This window comes from Marmota monax, unplaced genomic scaffold (genome assembly GCF_021218885.2).
Source record: "Marmota monax isolate L192 unplaced genomic scaffold, Marmota_monax_Labrador192_F-V1.1 WCK01_AAM20220418_F8-fsc00012, whole genome shotgun sequence".
In the NCBI taxonomy this organism is placed as follows: Eukaryota; Metazoa; Chordata; class Mammalia; order Rodentia; family Sciuridae; genus Marmota; species Marmota monax.
The window spans coordinates 12,839,962-12,860,570 of record NW_026695227.1 but is presented as its reverse complement, the minus strand read 5'-3'; the positions used below and the strand labels follow the sequence as shown (position 1 = coordinate 12,860,570).

General features: G+C 36.8%; 1 protein-coding gene across 16 annotated transcripts in view; it reads left to right on the top strand.

Annotated features, from left to right (window-relative positions):
- Lmntd1 (lamin tail domain containing 1) overlaps positions 1–10,939 on the top strand; it is a 340,293-nt gene extending 329,354 nt beyond the window's left edge. For all 16 annotated transcript variants that reach the window (XM_058576414.1, XM_046435441.2, XM_058576413.1 and 13 more), the window contains 2 exons: positions 4,002–4,064; positions 9,048–10,939. In XM_058576414.1, coding sequence (XP_058432397.1) covers positions 4,002–4,042 — 41 coding nt within the window. In that variant the 3' untranslated portion in view covers positions 4,043–4,064; positions 9,048–10,939. The remainder of the gene's footprint in view (positions 1–4,001; positions 4,065–9,047) is intronic.
- The last annotated feature ends 9,670 nt before the right edge of the window (positions 10,940–20,609 follow it).

Genomic DNA, 20,609 nt, shown 5'->3' with positions numbered 1-20,609 from the left:
TGTTTGACTTCATAATGGTTGCCAATCTAACTGGAGTGAGATGGTATCTTAGGGTGGTTTTGATTTGCATTTCTCTGACTGCTAGAGATGGTGAGCATTTTTTCATGTACTTGTTGATTGATTGTATGTCCTCCTCTGAGAAGTGTCTGTTCAGGTCCTTGGCCCATTTGTTGATTGGGTTGTTTGTTCTCTTATTGTCTAATTTTTTCAGTTCTTTGTATACTCTGGATATTAGGGCTCTATCTGAAGTGTGAGGAGTAAAGATTTGTTCCCAGGATGTAGGCTCTCTATTTACCTCTCTTATTGTATCTTTTGCTGAGAAAAAACTTTTTAGTTTGAGTAAGTCCCATTTGTTGATTCTAGTTATTAACTTTTGTGCTATGGGTGTCCTATTGAGGAATTTGGAGCCCGACCCCACAGTATGTAGATCGTAGCCAACTTTTTCTTCTATCAGACGGCGTGTCTCTGATTTGATATCAAGCTCCTTGATCCATTTTGAATTAACTTTTGTGCATGGCGAGAGAAAGGGATTCAGTTTCATTTTGTTGCATATGGATTTCCAGTTTTCCCAGCACCATTTGTTGAAGATGCTATCCTTCCTCCATTGCATGCTTTTAGCCCGTTTATCAAATATAAGGTAGTTGTAGTTTTGTGGATTGGTTTCTGTGTCCTCTATTCTGTACCATTGGTCCACCCGCCTGTTTTGGTACCAGTACCATGCTGTTTTTGTTACTATTGCTCTGTAGTATAGTTTGAAGTCTGGTATCGCTATACCGCCTGATTCACACTTCCTGCTTAGCATTGTTTTTGCTATTCTGGGTCTTTTGTTTTTCCATATGAATTTCATGATTGCTTTCTCTATTTCTACAAGAAATGCCTTTGGGATTTTGATTGGCATTGCATTAAACCTATAGAGAACTTTTGGTAATATCGCCATTTTGATGATGTTAGTTCTGCCTATCCATGAACAGGGTATATTTTTCCATCTTCTAAGATCTTCTTCTATTTCTCTCTTTAGGGTTCTGTAGTTTTCATTGTATAAGTCTTTCACCTCTTTTGTTAGGTTGATTCCCAAGTATTTTATTTTTTTTGAAGATATTGTGAATGGAGTGGTTGTCCTCATTTCCATTTCAGAGGCTTTGTCGCTGATATACAGGAATGCCTTTGATTTATGCGTGTTGATTTTATATCCTGCCACTTTGCTGAATTCATTTATTAGCTCTAATAGTTTCTTTGTAGACCCTTTTGGGTCTGCTAGGTATAGAATCATGTCATCTGCAAATAGTGATAATTTAAGTTCTTCTTTTCCTATTTTGATGCCTTTAATTTCTTTCGTCTGTCTAATTGCTCTGGCCAGTGTTTCGAGAACTATGTTGAACAGAAGTGGTGAGAGAGGGCATCCCTGTCTTGTTCCAGATTTAACAAAACAAAACACAAGCATCTGACTATTCTGTGGACCAGAAAAGAATAATTATTTGGACTGCTTACTCTCAAATTGAATAGAAAATAATAACTTGAGGGAACATTTCAAAATGCCAACAAGTTCTGCCCATGTTCCATTATCAAATAATGGTCCCAAAAATTAGGAACTTCCACGTGAAGGAAAATTTTGTTACATCTTGTATTTGAAGATAACGGCTTTCCTCTTCTGTTGCTTTCAGATAATTTAGATTGAACATCATTATATTTCTACAGCACTATTTTTTAAAGAACAGACAAGTGAGAACATCATTTATGTGCTTCTTTTTGTGGCTGAAATGTTTCTTTAACAACCTAATAAAGAATTCTAAGTTAGAAGTCCTAATAACAAAATAATGAGGTAATGTCATGTCCAAATAAAAAAAAAAATCACTGTTACAAAATGAGTACTTTAAATTGCCCTTTCATTATGAAAGATTGTAGCTTCATTTATGGAAATATATGCATTAATTATCCATTTCCTCACACAATTAAAAAATACTATTTCAGGAAATCAGAGTACTGAGATTAAATTAGCTAGATGCTAAATATTTCAGGTCCAAATTACCTAATAAATTGCCATCATCCACTGAATTTAAATAGATAAATAGTATTACTACTGATAATCCTGTCATTAAACTTCAAGAACTTATAGATGAGAATTTTAAATAAATGTTATCAGCTCTATAGCACTTTGTTTCTTGAGGAACGTGATTTCAGGGTGCAATTCAAAACCCTCATCCTCAGGCTACTCTGTCTGGAAGGACATACATAAAATATTTACAAGGTGTATTTTATGCCAACAAATTGCTCTGGAAGACGAGAAGTAATGAGCCCCACTCTTCTTGTATCTAACCACTTCCTAGGTAAGGAAAATATCTGAGAATCCTGTTTATATTCCAGATTAATAACTTCCTATTCAGAAAGTTTATACTGTAAATACGAAAGACAATCCTGATTCATTAGATTAAGGAACCTATTAGGGGGCTAAGCAAATGACTGTCAACCAAAAACACCAAGTTATAGTTAATCTTCCTTGCAGATCACATTTTCACATGTGGCTTTCAGATGATCTTTCTTTGTAATCAAACCGTGACAATTTAACTTGATAATACCAAGTTTGCATAGAAAAATAAAGGGTTAGGAGTGCTGAGGAACTAGTCCTGCTTTGGTTTTGGTTTTTCCAAAGTAGCTAATTGTTATCTGTACTTAGAATATTATTTTGCTTTCTTGTCTTTTATTTTATAAGAATAATATAAGAGCTCATATCTGATTTAGCAGTAATCTGAAATTAGGGTCATTCAATTAAACACTATTTCAGTTTGATATACTAGTTTCATATGTAAAAACTACATGTGGTGCATGTGTGTACTATGTGTGTGTATGTAAATATATAAATATATATGGAGAGAGAGAGAGAGAGAGAGAGAGAGAGAGAGAGAGAGAGAAGAGAGAAGAGAGATAGATTCTGGAGACTTAAGCCAGGGACATTCTATCACTGAGTTGCATCCCTGAGAATAGGGTCTTGCTAAGTTGACCAAACTGGCCTGCAAGGGGAATACTCCTGCCTCAGCCTCCTAAGTAGCTATGATTACAGGCATGTGCCACTACTCCCAGCTGTGAAAGTTATATTTATACAAAATCCTTTTAATCCCTACTTAAGTAAAATAATCCTTCCATATCTGTAGTTTCAGCATCCACAGATATGACCAACAGTAGATCAAAAATATTCTGAAAAAAAATGCATCTCTATTGAACATGTACAGGCATTTTTCTTGTCATTATTCCCTAAACAACAAAGTACAACTATTATTTACAAAGCATTTACACATTATTATGTATTTTATAATCAATCTATAAATGATTAAGTATACAGGAAGACGTGTGTGGGGATTATATGCAAATGCTATACCATTTTATATAAGGGACTTGAGCATCTCTGGGGATGGGGACAGGGGGAACTGGAACCAATCCCCATGGATACCCAGGGACCACTATATATGGGAGTGAGGAAGACCATCACATTAGTCACTTTGCCCACCAGGGTAGAGTTGACTAAAAATGGCAGGTGAGACAGCATCCCCTTCTGTCCATTGAATTCTTTATGGATCCCTTATAAGTCAGCCCGATTCCTCCACCTCCCTTCCCTAACTCCTATGCTATTATGGTAGGTCTAAGTGTAGAAAGCATTTCAGGAATTTTATAGGCTGGTCAGATTATTCTACAAACCTCTTGTTTATATAGATATAGACACAGATCTTCCAGATGGACATTTTCTCCTCAAGATTTTCATTAATTATGTCTTAAAATATATTTTTAAAATTATTTTTAAATGATTCACTGAAAACTTGGACTTAATAATAAATGATATTTTCCAAGTAGTTTTCAAGCTACTTGGTTCAAGATTCCATTAAATATGATCCTCAAACCATGGATTTCTTTTCAAATGAAGGAAAATTCCTATGTTTAGGATTTGTTTTAATGTGAAATGCCAGTGCTTGGAATAGTGGACTGAACTTTTGTCCTTCCCTCCATATTTTTAGGGACCAAGAAAAAAAGGAAATCTAAGTTACAAAAGCAATAAACAACCAACTCAAACTTTAAAGGTAAGTAATGGTATTGCAAATTTACTTTCTCGGCAGAAAGATAAGAAGACAAATAATTTACAGAAATGTCTTTAAAAGTCATCAGAACATGGATTGTTCTTATTTATCTTGCAGTTACTAATTTCCAGTTAAATACTTTTGGGGCCATTTATCTTCCTGTTGAATGATAAACTTTCTAAGAACGGGAAACAAGGACATGTCACCTCTTACTTTCTGCCCCAGACCCTTGTCTTATCCTTGTTGGTGGATACATAATGAACACTGAAATCTACAGTGATTTCTAATACTCAATAACTCTGCAACTCTGCAAATATAACAGTTCATTTTAGTTCCTATGGTCAATAGACTTGTAATTATATAACAGAAGCTTTTCTGCCTGAAGACACTACCAATGCCCTGTGGTTGCATATTGTTTACATGGTGATGAGAAGAAGCTGAGGAGCTCTGCCTCTACTCAGTTGCCAGTTCACCTTATATCACTTAATCCGTCACTTCTTATGTTGCATCAACTTTTTTATGGTCATATCAACTACTAGGTAATTGGGGAAGATCCCAACAAATGCAGTTTTCTGCTTTTTAAGTGATTATGTTCATATTCTTGCAAACGCTGATGACGAGATGATTTTTCAGCCAAGGAATCCTTACAGTCAGTGTTCTTCTCTAGGACATATTCGTGAGTGGGCTATGGTTTTCTTGCTCTTTTTTTCTGACTTTTGGATTATTCCCTGGCTTAAGACTGAAACTATTGCCACCCAAACTCTAGCTTGTTAATATTGACTTTACTTCTCCACACAACTAATGGCCTCTTGTGTCCCTACAGCCACCTTCCTGTGTGTACCAACTTTTTAGGTTTTCTCTGATGGCTGAACCGTTCAATTGCCTTCACCTGTCCCTCCCTAGATTTCCCCTAGTCCTCATCTTATGTTCTTCCGGAGGTCACTTACTCTTAACAAGCTCACTCTCCTCACTCCTATAACATCAAATCCTTGAACTTCCTACTTCCTAAAGATGTGATGGCCACAACACCCCTGTTTTAGGTTTTTATCTGTTTTTATCTTCCTGTTGAATGATAAACTTTCTAAGAATGGGAAACAAGGACAGGTCACCTCTTACTTCCTGCCCCAGACCCTTGTCCTATCCTTGTTGGTGGATACATAATGAACACTGAAATCTACAGTAATTTCTAATACTCAATAACAACTCTGCTACTATAACAGTACATTTTAGTTCCTATGGTCATTTTAGTTCCTGTTTTAGTTAGCTTTTTCATCACTGTGACCAAAAGACCTGAAAAGAACAAGTTAGAGGAGAAAAAGTTTATTTTTGTTCAGTCCATAGTCAGAAGACTCCATAGCTCTGGGCCTGAAGTGAGATTATACATCACGGTAGAAGAATGTGGTGGAAAGCAGCTCAGCTCACGACTGTCAGGAAGCAGAGAAAGAGCTTCACTAACAAAGGACAAAATATAAACCCCCAAAACACACCCTCAGTGACCTACTTCATCTAGCCACTTCCTGTATGTGTTTACCACCCAGTTAATCCTTATCTGTGGTTTATCCACTGTGTTGATTAAGGCTCTCATAACCCAGTCATGTCACTTCTGAACACTTTTGCATTATCTCACACATGAGATTTCTGGGGGATACCTCATATCTAACCTATAAAACTCCCTACTCAAAAGATTTCTTTGTTTCTTAAAGGCCACTGGGCTTGTAAAGGAACTTATTTCAATAATTCCACTTAAGAACTCAAGAGACAAGTTACTAAAATCAACCAGTTACTAACCACAAAACCAAAACTAAATTACTCCAAAAAGTATTTAAACTCCAAAAAGTTGGAGAATCCAGCCTTGTCTTCCAGTGATATAATTCTTGTTCCCAAAGGTCTTGAATTCTGTCTCCACTGGTATTTCCTCCAGTTGCCACAATCCTTAGTAGGATGCAGTTGAAACGCAGAGGGTAGGATGTGAAATTTGCACAGGCATTAGCAACCTGCACTTCTACCATCCAGTCACCCTTCACTCTCTGTAGCCAGAAGTAAATCCTACTGAATAGTGAACTTGCAGATGAATTGAAAAGGGGGCATTTTATTATAAACAAAAACAAGCATTTGTTTGTTTGGGTTGGGAAAAAAAGTGTTCTGAATCATCTAATTTGATATTGAATAATATATTTTTGGCAAAGTGTTTAGCCTTTCTTAATCATGCAAAGTTATTACTTTGCTTAACTGTGATGGTCACAGATATGTTCTTTGATTCTCTCTCGTGCAGATTCTTTGGTAGATTTGATTACTTTTTGTATACTCTCTGTTTTGAAAAGTTCTAGGTATTTTTAGATACCTTTTGTCTTCTCCACCCCACTCTAAGAAGTACCTTTAGGATTGACCATCAATGTGCCCTCGGAATAGTTCTGAAGCTTCCCCAGGGGCAAACGTTCTTTTTTTATTCATTTTAGCTATCTGTCCATCAATGAATCAATTATCAATTGCACTCAGCTCCTGAGACTGGCATATCTGTTCAGAGACAAAGCCATCATTGGTTCAGTTCTTGTAGGCATTCATGAGCGTTCCCTGGCAACTTGTAATGCTACACACTTGTACAGAATGTCACTGCTTTCACATCATCTCATTTGTGCCTATGAGGTTAGGCAGTTCTGACCTCATCTCCAGTCTAGGGCTGAAGAAACTATAGCTCAGAGAGATTAAGTAATTTACCTAAAGCCACTTACATAGTAAATAGCACAATTAAGGCTAGAATCTCAGCCTAAAGCTGATGTTCTTACACACCCTTCTGCCAATTAAGTTTAAAGATTGTTTTATTGCCCCATTTCCAACCTATCTGAAAGGAGAAAACACCACACACTTAGAAGTGACACTAGAAAAACATTTTCATCATGAGAGGAGTTGGCCACTATGAGAATTTAAAGCCTGCTCTATACTGCAAAAAAATATTTAGGTCTTACTTCCAAAATTGCTAACCTAACAGAATGCCAAAACACAGGCAAATCAAAGTTCAATCTCAGGGGTCTTTGCTAATCATGTTTCTATGCAACCACTGATTAAAAACACACAGTGTAGTCAGAGTCAGAGCTCTTAAATGCTTTCTTTACTCAGTACTTTGCTCAGAATGTGTGGGAGTTCTATTGTGTGACTAATGGGCAGTGTAAGTGGGTGATGTTACACAATTTTGTAGGGGGAAAAAAAACTTTCCACAATTTAGAAAACACTGAGAAAGCCAGGAAATTATCCTTTGTGGCTGCCACCTGCCATATGAACACTCAGAATCACTGGGAGACACTGAGGATGGTAGGATAGAGAATAAAAAGAAAGAAGGAAAAGAACTGGGTCTTGTTATACATCAACAGCTCTGTCCTGAAGAGTCTGCAATTGTTTAGAACCTATAGAAAGTACTAAACCTTGATAACACAGGATATTATATCCATGGCAAACTCATGCATAACAAGGAACTCCTGTACATTGTATTAGACACTCCTAATGAAGTAGTGATGATGGAGTCCTTTGGTGAACTGAGCCATAATCACACATCTTTACTGTTCTGAATGGTCCATATCAAGAAGTCCAAACATAGGATCTTCTTTTAAAAATTCAAGAACTCTGCCTGGGGACCTTGACAAGAACTTTCCATTAAAATTTCTCCTGGGCCCAGGTTTTATGAATGAGAAGACAGAATTTAGCAGCCCAAGATGAGGGATTAATATTTAATGTTCTTTGCTAAAGGAATTTTGAAAGCCTAATGTTCACATTTTCTGGTGTTTTCTATCTATACTTCGTAGTATATTGTTTCAATCTCTGCAGTAATAACATTTTTACTCCTCTCAGTCCCCAAAGTAATGTATCAATGTTCAAAATTCTTTAGTCACGTGGAATATCATCAATATTTGTTTTCTGCGACCATCTTCTTTCCAAGTTTGTTGCCTTCCTTGTTCTTGACCTCCCAGCTTCACCCTTACTATGTCGCGGTTTGATTTAATGGGAAGAATCAAGAGTCCTGAAGTCCAGGCTCCACGCTGTGCTACTAAAAAACATTCCATAATTTCAAGAAAACTAAGCACAGTAGCCAATGTTTCCAGTTCCACTTCTGTAGAGGAGGTACAGAACACAGACCTCTCAGGTGTGAGGCCTCCTGCTAAGACTTCAACAGACGCCTCAAGCCAACTGCACATAGAAAAACAAAGCTACCTTTTATTCTATTACACTTTAAGTATGTTACTTGGTTTCTCCAGGTTTAGGGTACATTTTACTTAGATCTTTAAAGGAAAAGATAATTAGGTACTACTCAAGTATTACCAAAATGGAAACGAAAATCATGAACATTAAAAAATGAGTTACTGCTGGGCATGGTGGTGCACGCCTGTAGTCCCCGCAGCTCAGGAGCTGAGGCAGGATCATTGTGTGTTCAAAGCCAGCCTCAGCAATTTAGCAAGGCCCTAAGCAACCCTGTCTCTAAATAAAATACAAAAAAGGGCTGGAGAGGTGGCTCAGTGGTTAAGTGCTCCTGAGTTCATTCCCCAATACCAAAAAAGAAATGTGTTGCGACTAAACTGGTTACCTCAGAACCATTTTGATCTTCATATTAAATACCAGAAACAAACAGTATTCACAACCACCTAATGAAACAGCCAAGTTCCTTAGGAGTCAAAAAGCCCCATCTATCATTAACCATTGTGAAAACCATAACCTAAACAAGTGCACATGTTACAGAGTTGAGTTAGCAGGAGGAAAAAAAAAATCCTTTTACCTTGGCAAAAGTTGAGATGTCACAGAAATAATTCCCTCTCTTCTGTGATTGTCCTGCATCCATTTATAAGCTAAAGAACTGCTAATTCCAAGTCTGAAATTTAATATTAATGTGAATGGACTGTACACATCTGAACTTTACATTGCTATAACAATTTCAGTATACTGCCATTCTGAAATGTATTTCACCATGTTGTCATTTTGTTTTATTATTTTATTTTTGTTCAGGACACCAAGAGGATACCTGGCATGTCACAGCCAGCCTTCATCATGCAAGAGAGGTAGCCAGCAGCCAGCAAGAAAATGATTTGTTTCAGAAAAGATAAGAAATGTGATCATTTTTTAAAGAAGGGAGGTAAAGTTAGTTTGTTTTTCTAAGCAGTTGAGAACAAGATCATTGATCAAAAGCAAACCAGAATGGTCTTCATTTTGTTCACATGAAGCTTACCATGTAATTTTAGTCTTTTATACCCTGTCCAACTGTTAGATCTACAACTTCTGCTATTTCTACAGGTGCATTTTCCAATGCGTAGTGTATCAGGAATTACGAATCTTGTGCCCAGATATTCTATACAATTGGAAACTATCTCATTGAAGTGTGGATTAGTTCAGCTTTCTAATTCTTAGAGACTAACAATGAGTGAAATTCTAATACATACTACAACATGGATAATCTCTACAATGAGTGAAACTTCTATGGAGTAACAAATTGGAACTTTGTTAACCTTTCCACAGTTATCTCAAATTCAGCCAAAACAGTGTCACCTTCCATCTTATAATACCAGATAAAAAAAATCCCACAGATGGGAAATGAGAAAGGAACAAAAAATATTTTAATCAAATAATGGGATGGAACTATTTTTTAACCATTATTTTTTCTTTATTCTATAGCTATCTTATTCTAGGCCTATCTATAGTGTGGAAGTTGAAAAAAATAATGGAATATTCAATTATTAACTTTGATCCTGTATGTAGTCAGAAAGTATGATTGCTTCCGATTCTGAGAAGATACCCCTTTTAAATTGATTTATGTGTATTTGTATAGCATATGCAGGAAGATGGGGTGCCTGCTATCTTGTGATATGAGAAGGAAGACAGAGTGAAAATTTTTCCCCAGATATCTGCTTTAAAAAATAAAGAGTAAAATAACCCAAAACTTTGTTAGTATTGACCACGAATAGAAACTCACTGAGTTTTATGGTTCATTTTTTCCAACTATCAAGAGCTAAAAAATTACTTACTTAAAAAGATATGTCAAGGGATTCTAACAAATATGTGAACACTAATGTTCGTAGAGTATTATTCACAATAAACACAAGGTAAAACCAATCTGAGGGTCCATCTTCAGATGAGTGGACCTTTTGAAATATGGACTACATTGCAAGGAATGTTATTCAAACCTAAAGAATGAAATTCTAATACATACTACAACATGGATAAATCTTGAAAACTTTATGCTCAATGAAATAAGCCAGACACACACAAAAAAAAAACTCAAATATTGTATGCTTTTACTTATCTCAATAAGAAAATTTATAGAGATAGGAACCATGATAGAGTTTGCCAGGGATGTGGGGCAGCAGGAAGAGTGGGATGACAAAAACAAATCCTGGAAATAGGTGATGGTTGCCCAACATTGTGAAAGTACTTAATGCCATTGAACTGAACATTTGAAAATAATTAAAATGAGTTTTTAAAAAGCCTCTAATAAAATCTGACTAGCATTTCCAAGATGAAAAAAAGAAGTCATCTTCCAATTTAAAGCATCTAACAATACATCCATTGCTTGACAAAATAATTTATCATGTACATTTTATTCTAATATAAAAGAGATTCACATAAGTACCTGTGTGATGATGCAGAATATTTTCTAGCTGCTGGGCTGTCCAGATCACATTAGCTCTTCATTCTTGAGACATTCAGGGATAGACTTGTACATTTGGGGGAAACTGTCAATCAACCTGTATGCCTCTTTGTGCCATTAAGTGTTGTCTTTGAATCATGTGTTGGTTAACATATGTAGTTGTTCTTTTTCATGGTTACCATAGAAACTGGGTAGTCATGATGTTTTGAAAAGACTAGCAGAGAATGTAAGAATGTACAATAAAAGTTAACTTGTTTCACGGTTTATAATTTCTTCTAGCTGTCTCTCCATTTGTGATGATTATTATGTTCACATTGGGAGTATAAACATACAACAAGAAGGGTTCTGGTGACTATGGCCAATAAGGGATCTCACCCCTAACAGACTTTCCTCCCAACCTATTTCCCTGAAAGATTTGTAATAGAAACACATGACACAAGTGGTATGTAAAGTTCAGGTGTTTTCAATTACTTCCCTCCTGTGATCAGCAGTTTTCTAGATCCAAAACATGTTTCAACTCAGAACATGTCGTTTTGAAGATGTTGTATTTGAAGACTGTTTCAGGAAAATTTTCATCTGCATCTCTGATTCATTGATGCTTCATCGATAAAATATCTCAGCTCTTCTACACAAGTATTTCCTGGATTGGTCGTCAAAACTATGGTACACTTAAGTATTGCTTACTTTTGTGAAGCATGCTCTTAAAAACTGTATAACCTTTTGCCTTTGCAAGAGAAAAGAGGGGGAAAGGCTTAGCTATGGGACTTACAGTAGATTCCTTGTCAGTTACCTCACCGCAGAATATTCCAGCACAATGCCTAAACTTCCTTCTTGGTCAGGTCTTCGGTCTCTCTCAGATGGTGTGTAAATTGGAGAAAAGAGACCCACCTCTGCTTCATTAGTTGCCTATATGTCAAATACAGGCTAGACTATTCAGGGATTATTAAAAAAAATTGTTTAGAGCATTTTATTTTGTTAACTTTCTATGAATGGAAGTTATAAGATTGATTTTTATGTTTGAGCAGTCTTGGATAGCAGTGAGCTTTGCCACTTTATTATTACCGTTTATAGCTTACAAGCCACACCCTATTTACAAACATCTTAAAGCCAAGTACAGTGGTGCCTGCCTGTAATCCCAGGGGCACTGGAGTCTGAGTCAGGAGGATCATAAATTGAAGGCCAGTCTCAGCAACTAAGTGATGAGATCCTAAGCAACTTAGCAAGACCCTGTCTCAAAATAAAAAAATAAAATAAAAACTAGGGATATAGCTCAGTGGTTTACTTTTTGGTACCAGGGTTCAATCCCCTGGTACCAAAAAATAAAAATACCTTAGAATGATTGTAATTTTTTCATTAACATTTGAATGATCATTGTTAAATAACATTCACTTTAGGAAAACAAACTCATCTACAGATGAATAAACTAAATTACAATGAAAAAGAAATGAGAACTTTTATCTAGACTAAATAACCCACAAGAGGTGAACATTTTAAGCACCCCCCTCAAAAAAAAATACACACATGCATGCACTGTAGCTTTGGCAGGAAATAGTGAACGAAATTATGAAAGAGTAAACACTGTTCTTGTGGTAGGGTATATTTGCTTAACTGTTAATTAACTGTGAAGAGGAATCCACATTTTCAGAGTATCAGGGCTAGAGTTCTCTCAGGCAGTACTACTCTTGCCACTTTCTTTCAAGTCCCAGTACAGGTGACATTAATATTTAACTATCTGAGAAAGTTTTAAATTTGTAGTAACAATAATGGCATTGAGGGAGATATTAGTCAAGGGTACAAAGTTTCAGTTAAACAGGATGAATGAGTTCCAGAGATCTTAGTAACTACATGGTGACAGTAATTAATAGATATCACATACTTTGAAAATTACGAAGAGAGTAGACCTTAAATGTTTTAACCACAAAAGAATAAATATGTGAAGGGATAGACATTAACTTATTTTAATCATTTCACAATGTGTATATGTATCAGAATATCAAGTTGTACATTATAAATATATGCAATTTTATTTGTCAATTATTCCTTATTAAAACTGGGGGCAGGGGAGAAAACCAATGACTCTGTACTTAAATAATGAAAGTGATCTTCACTCCATTATCTATGGTTATTAAAGTGCTAACTTGAAATATATCTATATAGATATTGTATTAGTCCATTTTCTGTTACTATAACAAAATACCTGAAGCAGGTTAACTTTATTATAGAGAAAAGATATTTATTTAGCTCATAGTTTTGAGGCTAAACATTTAAGATCAGGTGATCCCATAGGGTCAGCCTCTAGAGAGGGCTTTATGACAGATGGTGTCACAATGGTAGGAATGTATGCCAGAGGAAGACATTCACATTTTCAAAACAGAAAGCCAAAAAGCATCCAGGATTTAGACTCTCATAATGCTCTCTTGTAAGAACTAACTCAATGTTTCATGATAACAACCTTAATCCTTTCCAAAGACCTAATGTCCCAGTGACCTAAGGACATTCTACCAAGCTGGACCTCTTCAGGAACATGCCGTCTCTTAACCTTGCTATACAAAGCACCAAAGCTCCAACACATGAACCCTTGGGGGCACAAAGACCACATCCAAATCATAGCAGAGATAGTCATAATACATTCATATTTTTACAAGATATTATAATATAAATTTTTTTATACACACAATATTTTTTATAGTACCAGGGATTGAACTCAGGGGCACTCAACCACTAAGCCACATCCCTAGCCCTATTTTGTATTTTTATTTAGAGACAAGGTCTCACTGAGTTGCTGAGTGCCTCGCTGTTGCTGAGGCTGGCTTTGAACTTATGATCCTCCTGTCTCAGCCTCCCAATCCTCTGGAATTACAGGCATGCGCCACCATGCCTGGCTTGTTATATTTTTGAAATTTACTTTCCTAATATTTTATTTCTCTCAGGTTAATGTTATTGTCAGTATGTTTAATCACTTGAGATTATCAGCCTGTTATTTAAATTTTATGGCACTACAAGAAAACATAAAACTTCTGGAACTATTTGAGAAAGGATTATCTGTCCTAATTAGGTTACATATGTCTCTGTATTGTGGTCCTGAAAAAAAAGAAATGATTTCTCTAAATAACAAGTAAATACATTACTAGATAGCCAAATTTTGCTTTAATATTGCAATGGGACAGATAGATAAGAATAGTGGGAACGAGAGGTTAAGGTAATAATTTTACAAAATGGGCCCACAGTGTTGACCCCCACATGCTTTCTTTGCCAGAAAGCTATCCACCTGCAGCTCCACCTGGCCTGAGTGGACCAGATCTGTCAAACTGAGGTAGGAGCAAAGATCCAACAGTCAGTGTAGGTAATGAATGATGGGAGTCGAGAAGATGGCGACTGGTTATCAAGGAGAGAACAATGGGTTCTTAACCTCCTGCTCCTGGGCACTCTGAGTTGCTAAGATTAACCTCACAGCTAGAGCTCCTTTGTGTTCTCAGTCACGTACAGGGAGGATAAGGGGGTTTCTGAGATCTGTAAAGAGCAAGACCCAGTTCCTCCCATGGGCTTTTGGCTCTGAAGCCACACTTCTCTTTGGAGAAATCTGTCTCTATTACTTTCTTAAATAAAACCTGCTCTCTATACTTGCCTCAATGTTTCTTGGGTGCTTAATCTTCAACACCAGGGAATAAGGACCTGTTCCTGATTTCCAATGGACTGGTATCAATAATACCAAATTACAAAGGTCAGTAATAAAACTCTCCTAATTTTGATCTGCATCACACATTGTATTTTATGTTAGCCAATAAATAATTTGAGTTCAGATTTAGAAGAGGAATATAGTAACCATGTTATGGTTTGGAGATGAGGTATCCCCCCAAAGCTCATGTGTGAGACAATGAAGAAGGTTTAGAGGAGAAGTGTTCTGGCTCTGAGAGCCTTAATCCAATCATGAATCAATCCCTGATAGAGTTAACTGAAAGTGGGTAGGGTGTGGCTGGAGGAGGTGGGTCATTACAGGGGTGACTTTGGGATATATATTTTGTACCTGGTGAGTGGAGTGAGTCAGTCTCTGTTTACTGATCATCATGTGAACTAATTCCCTCTACCACACTTTTCCACCATGATGGTCAGCCTCACCTCAAGCCCCAAGGAATGGAGCTGGTTTTCTATGGACTGAGACCTTTGAAACTGTGGCCCACAACCTTTTCCTCCTCTGCAGTGGTTCTGGTTGGGACTTTTAGTCACAGGGGGAAAAAAAGCTGACTAAAACAAACCAAGAACATAACTTCCATATAATATGTTTTTCAAGTTCACATCCTATATTGCCTGCTATGCTGAAAATAATTATGGGAACCATGGACTCAAGGTAGGGAAGATGCCCCCTCCCAGGGAGGCTTATTCACATAATATCCTGACAGCATGTTCATACCCAAATCATCCTCCCAGCTGGGCAGCCGGGCTTCCTCACCCATGGTACTTAGGTTCCTAGAGTGAACTAAGAAACAAGAAGTGGAAGCAACCTATTCCTTAGGGTCTGGAGGCAGAGACTGACAGTAGCACTCTATTGTGTTCTAATAGTCAAGTAGTTACAGAGCCCAGGTTCACAGGGAGCAAACAGATCTCACCTCCCATCAAAGATGTGTCAAAGAATTTTGTTTTAAAACCACTCTTGTATGTATATTTTCCAGCAAATGCAAACCACCTTTCAATTTGATCTTGTCTTCTCCAAATTGAGAAAATAAAATAAATCCCCAAATTGAGTTGGTGGACCCACTGAATCCTGATGTTTCCAAGTATGACAACAAAACAGGCCAGAAATTGTGGTCCTCTTTATTTAGGTGTATATTGGAAGTTTAATTGAAGAAAAGGAAACAAGTATTTCTCTTAAGCAACAATTGGCTGTAGAGATTATAAATTGCCTCAATTACCTCTTGAACTACCTTTTTAGGTACACTCTATTTACCTCCTCAAATCACCAAATCCATCTAGATTCTCTGGATATGCTATAAAAGGCATGTACTTGTCTGTTTAGTTTTATAGGTTTATTTTTCCTCTTGTACATTTTTATCATCAGTTATTTTTTGAGTATTCTACTAAGCACTGGAATAAAAATAATTCATAGTTGATGCTTTTGTGGAAATCATGGACTGATGGGAAACATACTGGCAACCAAATATGTAAAGAACCATAGAAATACTGGAGATCCTGGAGATCCAAGATGGCGGGCCAGAGGGAGGTAGCATTCTGCTTCGCTCAGTGACCTGGGATTCAATTCAAGTTGTGAGAATACAAGCTTCTTTGCAAGTGATATTCCTGCCCCTCACACAGAAAGCACGATGCTTGCCAGGGCTCCAGGCCTCAGTGTCATGGAAATACTACAATAAGGCTAAACAGAAAATCCTGTAGGTTCTCTGGAGAATGAAAAATTGCTGAAAGGTGACAGGTTGCTGATTTTTAAGAGATGGATAAAATCAGGTTAAAGGAGAAAAAGAGCTGATCAGGACACACAGCAAACACATGGAATGCACTGGAAATTTTGAGTAATGGTCATGTATATTGGTGTGTGTAGAATATAGAACAACAGAGAAGGAACAAGAAGATGAGGCTAGAATGGTGGATTGGAGCAAATTGTGAGTGAGCATTGTGCTCAGGGCCAAGTGTTTGAACTTGCTTCTACAAGTTATAGAAGGGAAATTAAATAAGGCTATTGGATAGTAAGAGATGGAGATAAAATTTATTTCACTATATAGTATGATGGTTACTTTTCTTAAAAAAATCAATTTTTCTGAACTTGTTTTTTGTTTCATAATACATGCTTTAAAACAACCCCCCCCCATAAAAAACTCAAGCGCTGTGGTGCACACCTGTAATGCCAGTGACGTAAGAGGCTGAGGCAGGAGGATCACAAATTCAAGGCCAGCCTCTACAACTTTGTAAGATCCTGTTTCAAAACAAAGCAAAACAAAAGGACAGGGTATATAGTTCAGTTGTAGGGTGCTCTGGTTTTAATTCCCAGTACTGCAAATCAAAACCATAAACAACAGCAACAAAATGTTTCAATGAGAAAAAAAAATACAGAGTAAAGCATTTCTAGCTATCCATGTATAGTTACATTGATCAAATAGAGTGTTTTTCAACTAATTTTGGCTTCAAAGTAAATGTCTGTCCTTGCTATTAGCATAGGCCTCCTAAAATTCTCATCTTTATTATCTACTATTAGGATGAAGAAAATATAAAATTTTCAAAGCAGTCATGGTTTGAATGTCAGCTCCCTCCACCAAAAAAAAAAAAAATCACTATGTCACTGTGCCCACTAGTTAATAAGTTACATATTATATAAACTCCATTGTGAAAATATGCTATAGAAAAATCACCATGTTCAAGGAGTTGGAAGGGAAGAGATATATAAAAATGGTGGGAATACAAGGTTAAGAGAATAATAAAATGGGCCTGCTGTGCTGCCTTCCACATGCTTTCTTTGCCAAAAAGCAATTTGCTTGCAGCCCACCTGGCCTACGTGGACAGGATATGTCACATTCCTCAGCAAACTGAGGCACAGATGAAGGTCACTGTAGGTAAAGAATGATGGGGGTCAAGAGAGGATGACAACTGGTTATCAAAGAACAATAGGTTATTAACCTCCCATCATGCTACTGGGCATTCTGGATTGCTAACAATTAACTTCTATGTCCCTGCCCTTTCATATGGGAAAGAAAGGGAAGATATAATTAAAAAGAGGGGTCCTGGAGATCAAAGAGGGGTCCTGGAGATCCAAGACGGAGGGCCAGAGGGAGGTAGCATTCTGCTTCGCTCTGTGACCTGGGATTCAAGTTGTGAGAATATAAGCTTCTCTGCAAGTGATATTCCTGCCCCTCATGCAGGAAGCATGGTGCTTGTCCAGGGCTCAGTGGACAGCAGTGGACATTGTCCCCTATGTGCAGTAGCCAGCCCATACTCGGGGAACTTAACATAGGCTCTGAAGTCACCCAAAACTGCAAGCCACAGAGCTGACTGCTGAACTCATCATCAAACACCATCACTGACCACCTCCCACCTGATCCGACACCCCACCACTGAAAGCAGGAGCTTGAGTGACCTTCATCACCATCTTCCAGGTACCCAGTTTATAACTCCCCCCTCTCCCCAGCAGCTGCTAACCCGGCACAGTGACACCTGTTACCTTCACCATCCTGAGGGCAGAGAGACCAGCTAACAACAGATGACCCTACCTATTGGTTGAAAAGGGGAGCAGGAAAGATACCGATCTCCAACCAAAACAAGCCCAGTGTTTTCAAGATTTTTTTCCCTCGCTCTCTCCTTTCTTCCACCCTCACATCCCCAACATATGTGAAACCAAGTACTTTGCATTAATTAGGATTATGAGGATGGGGATGTATTAATAGTATATTACAGTTGTGTTGTACATTATTTTTATTCTTTGTAAATTTTTTATTTTTCTTTTTTCCCACCTATTTCTGCTATTTTAATCCTTTTTATTTTTCTTGATATGTATGTGTGTTGTTTTATGTACTTTACTTTCTCCCCACTTAATTGTCTACCCAAATTTACCTCCTCTCCTTTCTCCCTAATCTTCCTCTTTAGATTTCTCTTTCACATTCCTTAAGATACCATAACTATATATCCTTACCTCCTACCTCCTCAGCATATCATCCTACTACTACTACATCCTACTACTCCTCATCCCCAGTTCTTTGTCCACCATCAGAAACTGTAAACCATTTTACAAACCTACTGAGCATATTGTAGATAATAATTGAATTCACCATTTCTGTACATTATGACCAAACTGTAAACATCTTATTAGCAAACATTTGTTTTTAGGGTGTATAGTGGGATCTGATAACATTGTCATTCACCTCAAAGGAGAGGTATTAGATCCCTACAGGGACTGTAAGCCTATAGAGTAAAAACAGTAATGCCTGGGATCCACAGAGCTAGAAGGGAAGACACACAGCAATATGAAAAGATAAGGGAAGAAAGTGCCCTAAACATATCAAGATACCGCATTATTAGAATCCATGGTTAGCACAATGGAAGATATAACAGAGAAGGATTTCAGGATGTACATAATTAAAATGCTGTGTGAGGGCTGCGGATGTGGCTCAAGCTCACCTGGCATGCGTGTGGCCCGGGTTCGATCCTCAGCACCACATACAAATAAAGATGTGTCCGCCAAAAACTAAAAAATAAACATTAAAATTCTCTCTCTCTCTCTCTCTCTCTCTCTCTCTCTCTTTAAAAATAAAATAAAATAAAATGTTGTGTGAATTAAAGGATGATATAAGAGAGCAAATACAGGAAGCAAAAGATCATTTTGACATTGAGCCACATAAATAAATACAGGAAGCAAAAGATTACTTTAATAGGGAGATATTCCAAAATTAAACAACAACAAAAACAAAACCCAGAAATCCTTGAAATGAAACTATAAACCAAATTAGAAGTTCAATTGAAAGCATCACCAACAGATTAGACCACTGGGAACACAGAATCTCAGACAATGAAGACAAAATATATAATCTTGAAAACAATGTAGAACACAGTGAAAATGGTAAGAAACCATGAGCAGAACATGGGATAGCATAAAAAGACCAAATTTAAGAGTTATTGGGATAGAGGAAGGAATAGAGTTCCAAACCAAAGGAATGAGCAATTTATTCAATGAAATAATAACAGAAAAAATTTTAAACATGAAGAATGAATTGGAAAACCAAATTCAAGAGGCTTACAGGACGCCAAATGTACAAAATCACAACAGATCAATAACAAATCACATTATAACGAAAATGCCTAGCATACAGAATAAGGAGAGAATATTAAAAGCCATGAGACAAAGGAATCAGATTACAAATAGGGGGAAACTGATTAGAATATGTGCAAATTTTTCAACCCAGACCCTGAAAGCTAGAAGGTTCTGGAACAACATGTATCAAGCTCTGAAAGAAAATGGATGCCAATCAAGAATCTTATATCCAGCAAAATTAAGCTTTAGATTTGATGGTGAAATTAAAACCTTCCATGATAAACAGAAGTTAAAAGATTTTACAACTCAAAAGCCTACACTACAGAACATCCTCAGCAAAATATTCCATGAAGAGGAATTGAAAAATAACAATGAAAATCAACAAAGGGAGGTATTACACTAAAGGAAAAATTATTCAAAGGAGAAACCAAGTTCAGTTAAATACCAAAATAAATAAAAATGGCTGGAAATATAAATCATGTCTCAATTATAACCTTGAATGTTAATGGCCTAAACTGACCAATCAAAAGATGTAGACTAGCAGATTGGATTAAAAAAAAGACCCAACAATATGCTGCCTCCAAGAGACTCATAAGAAAAGACATCCACAGACTGAAGGTGAAGGGTTGGGAAAAATCATACCACTCACATGGACTGCAAAAGCAAACAAGGGTTTCCATCCTCATATCAAATAAAGTAGACTTCAAGCCAAAGTTAATCAAAGAGATAAAGAAGCATATTTCATACTGCTTAAGGGAAAAAGTCATCAACAAGACATAATAATTATAAATTTATATGCCCCAAACAATGGAGCGTCAACACTCATTAAACATAGTCTTCTCAGGTTCAAGAGTCAAATAGACCACAACACAATAATCCTGGGTGACTTTCACCCCTGGATAGATTGTCCAAAAAAAAAAAAAAAGCTGAACAAAGAAACTCTAGAACTCAATAATACAATCAATAACTTAGACTTAACTGACATATATAGAATATTCCATCCTTCAACGAGAGAATACACTTTCTTCTCAGCAACACATGGATCCTTCTTTAAAATAGACCATATATTATGCCACAAAGCAAATCTTAGCAAATATAAAAAAGTAGAGATACTACCTTGCATTTTATCAGATCATAAAGAAAAGAAATTAGAAATCAATGGTAAAATAAAAAATAAAAGCTA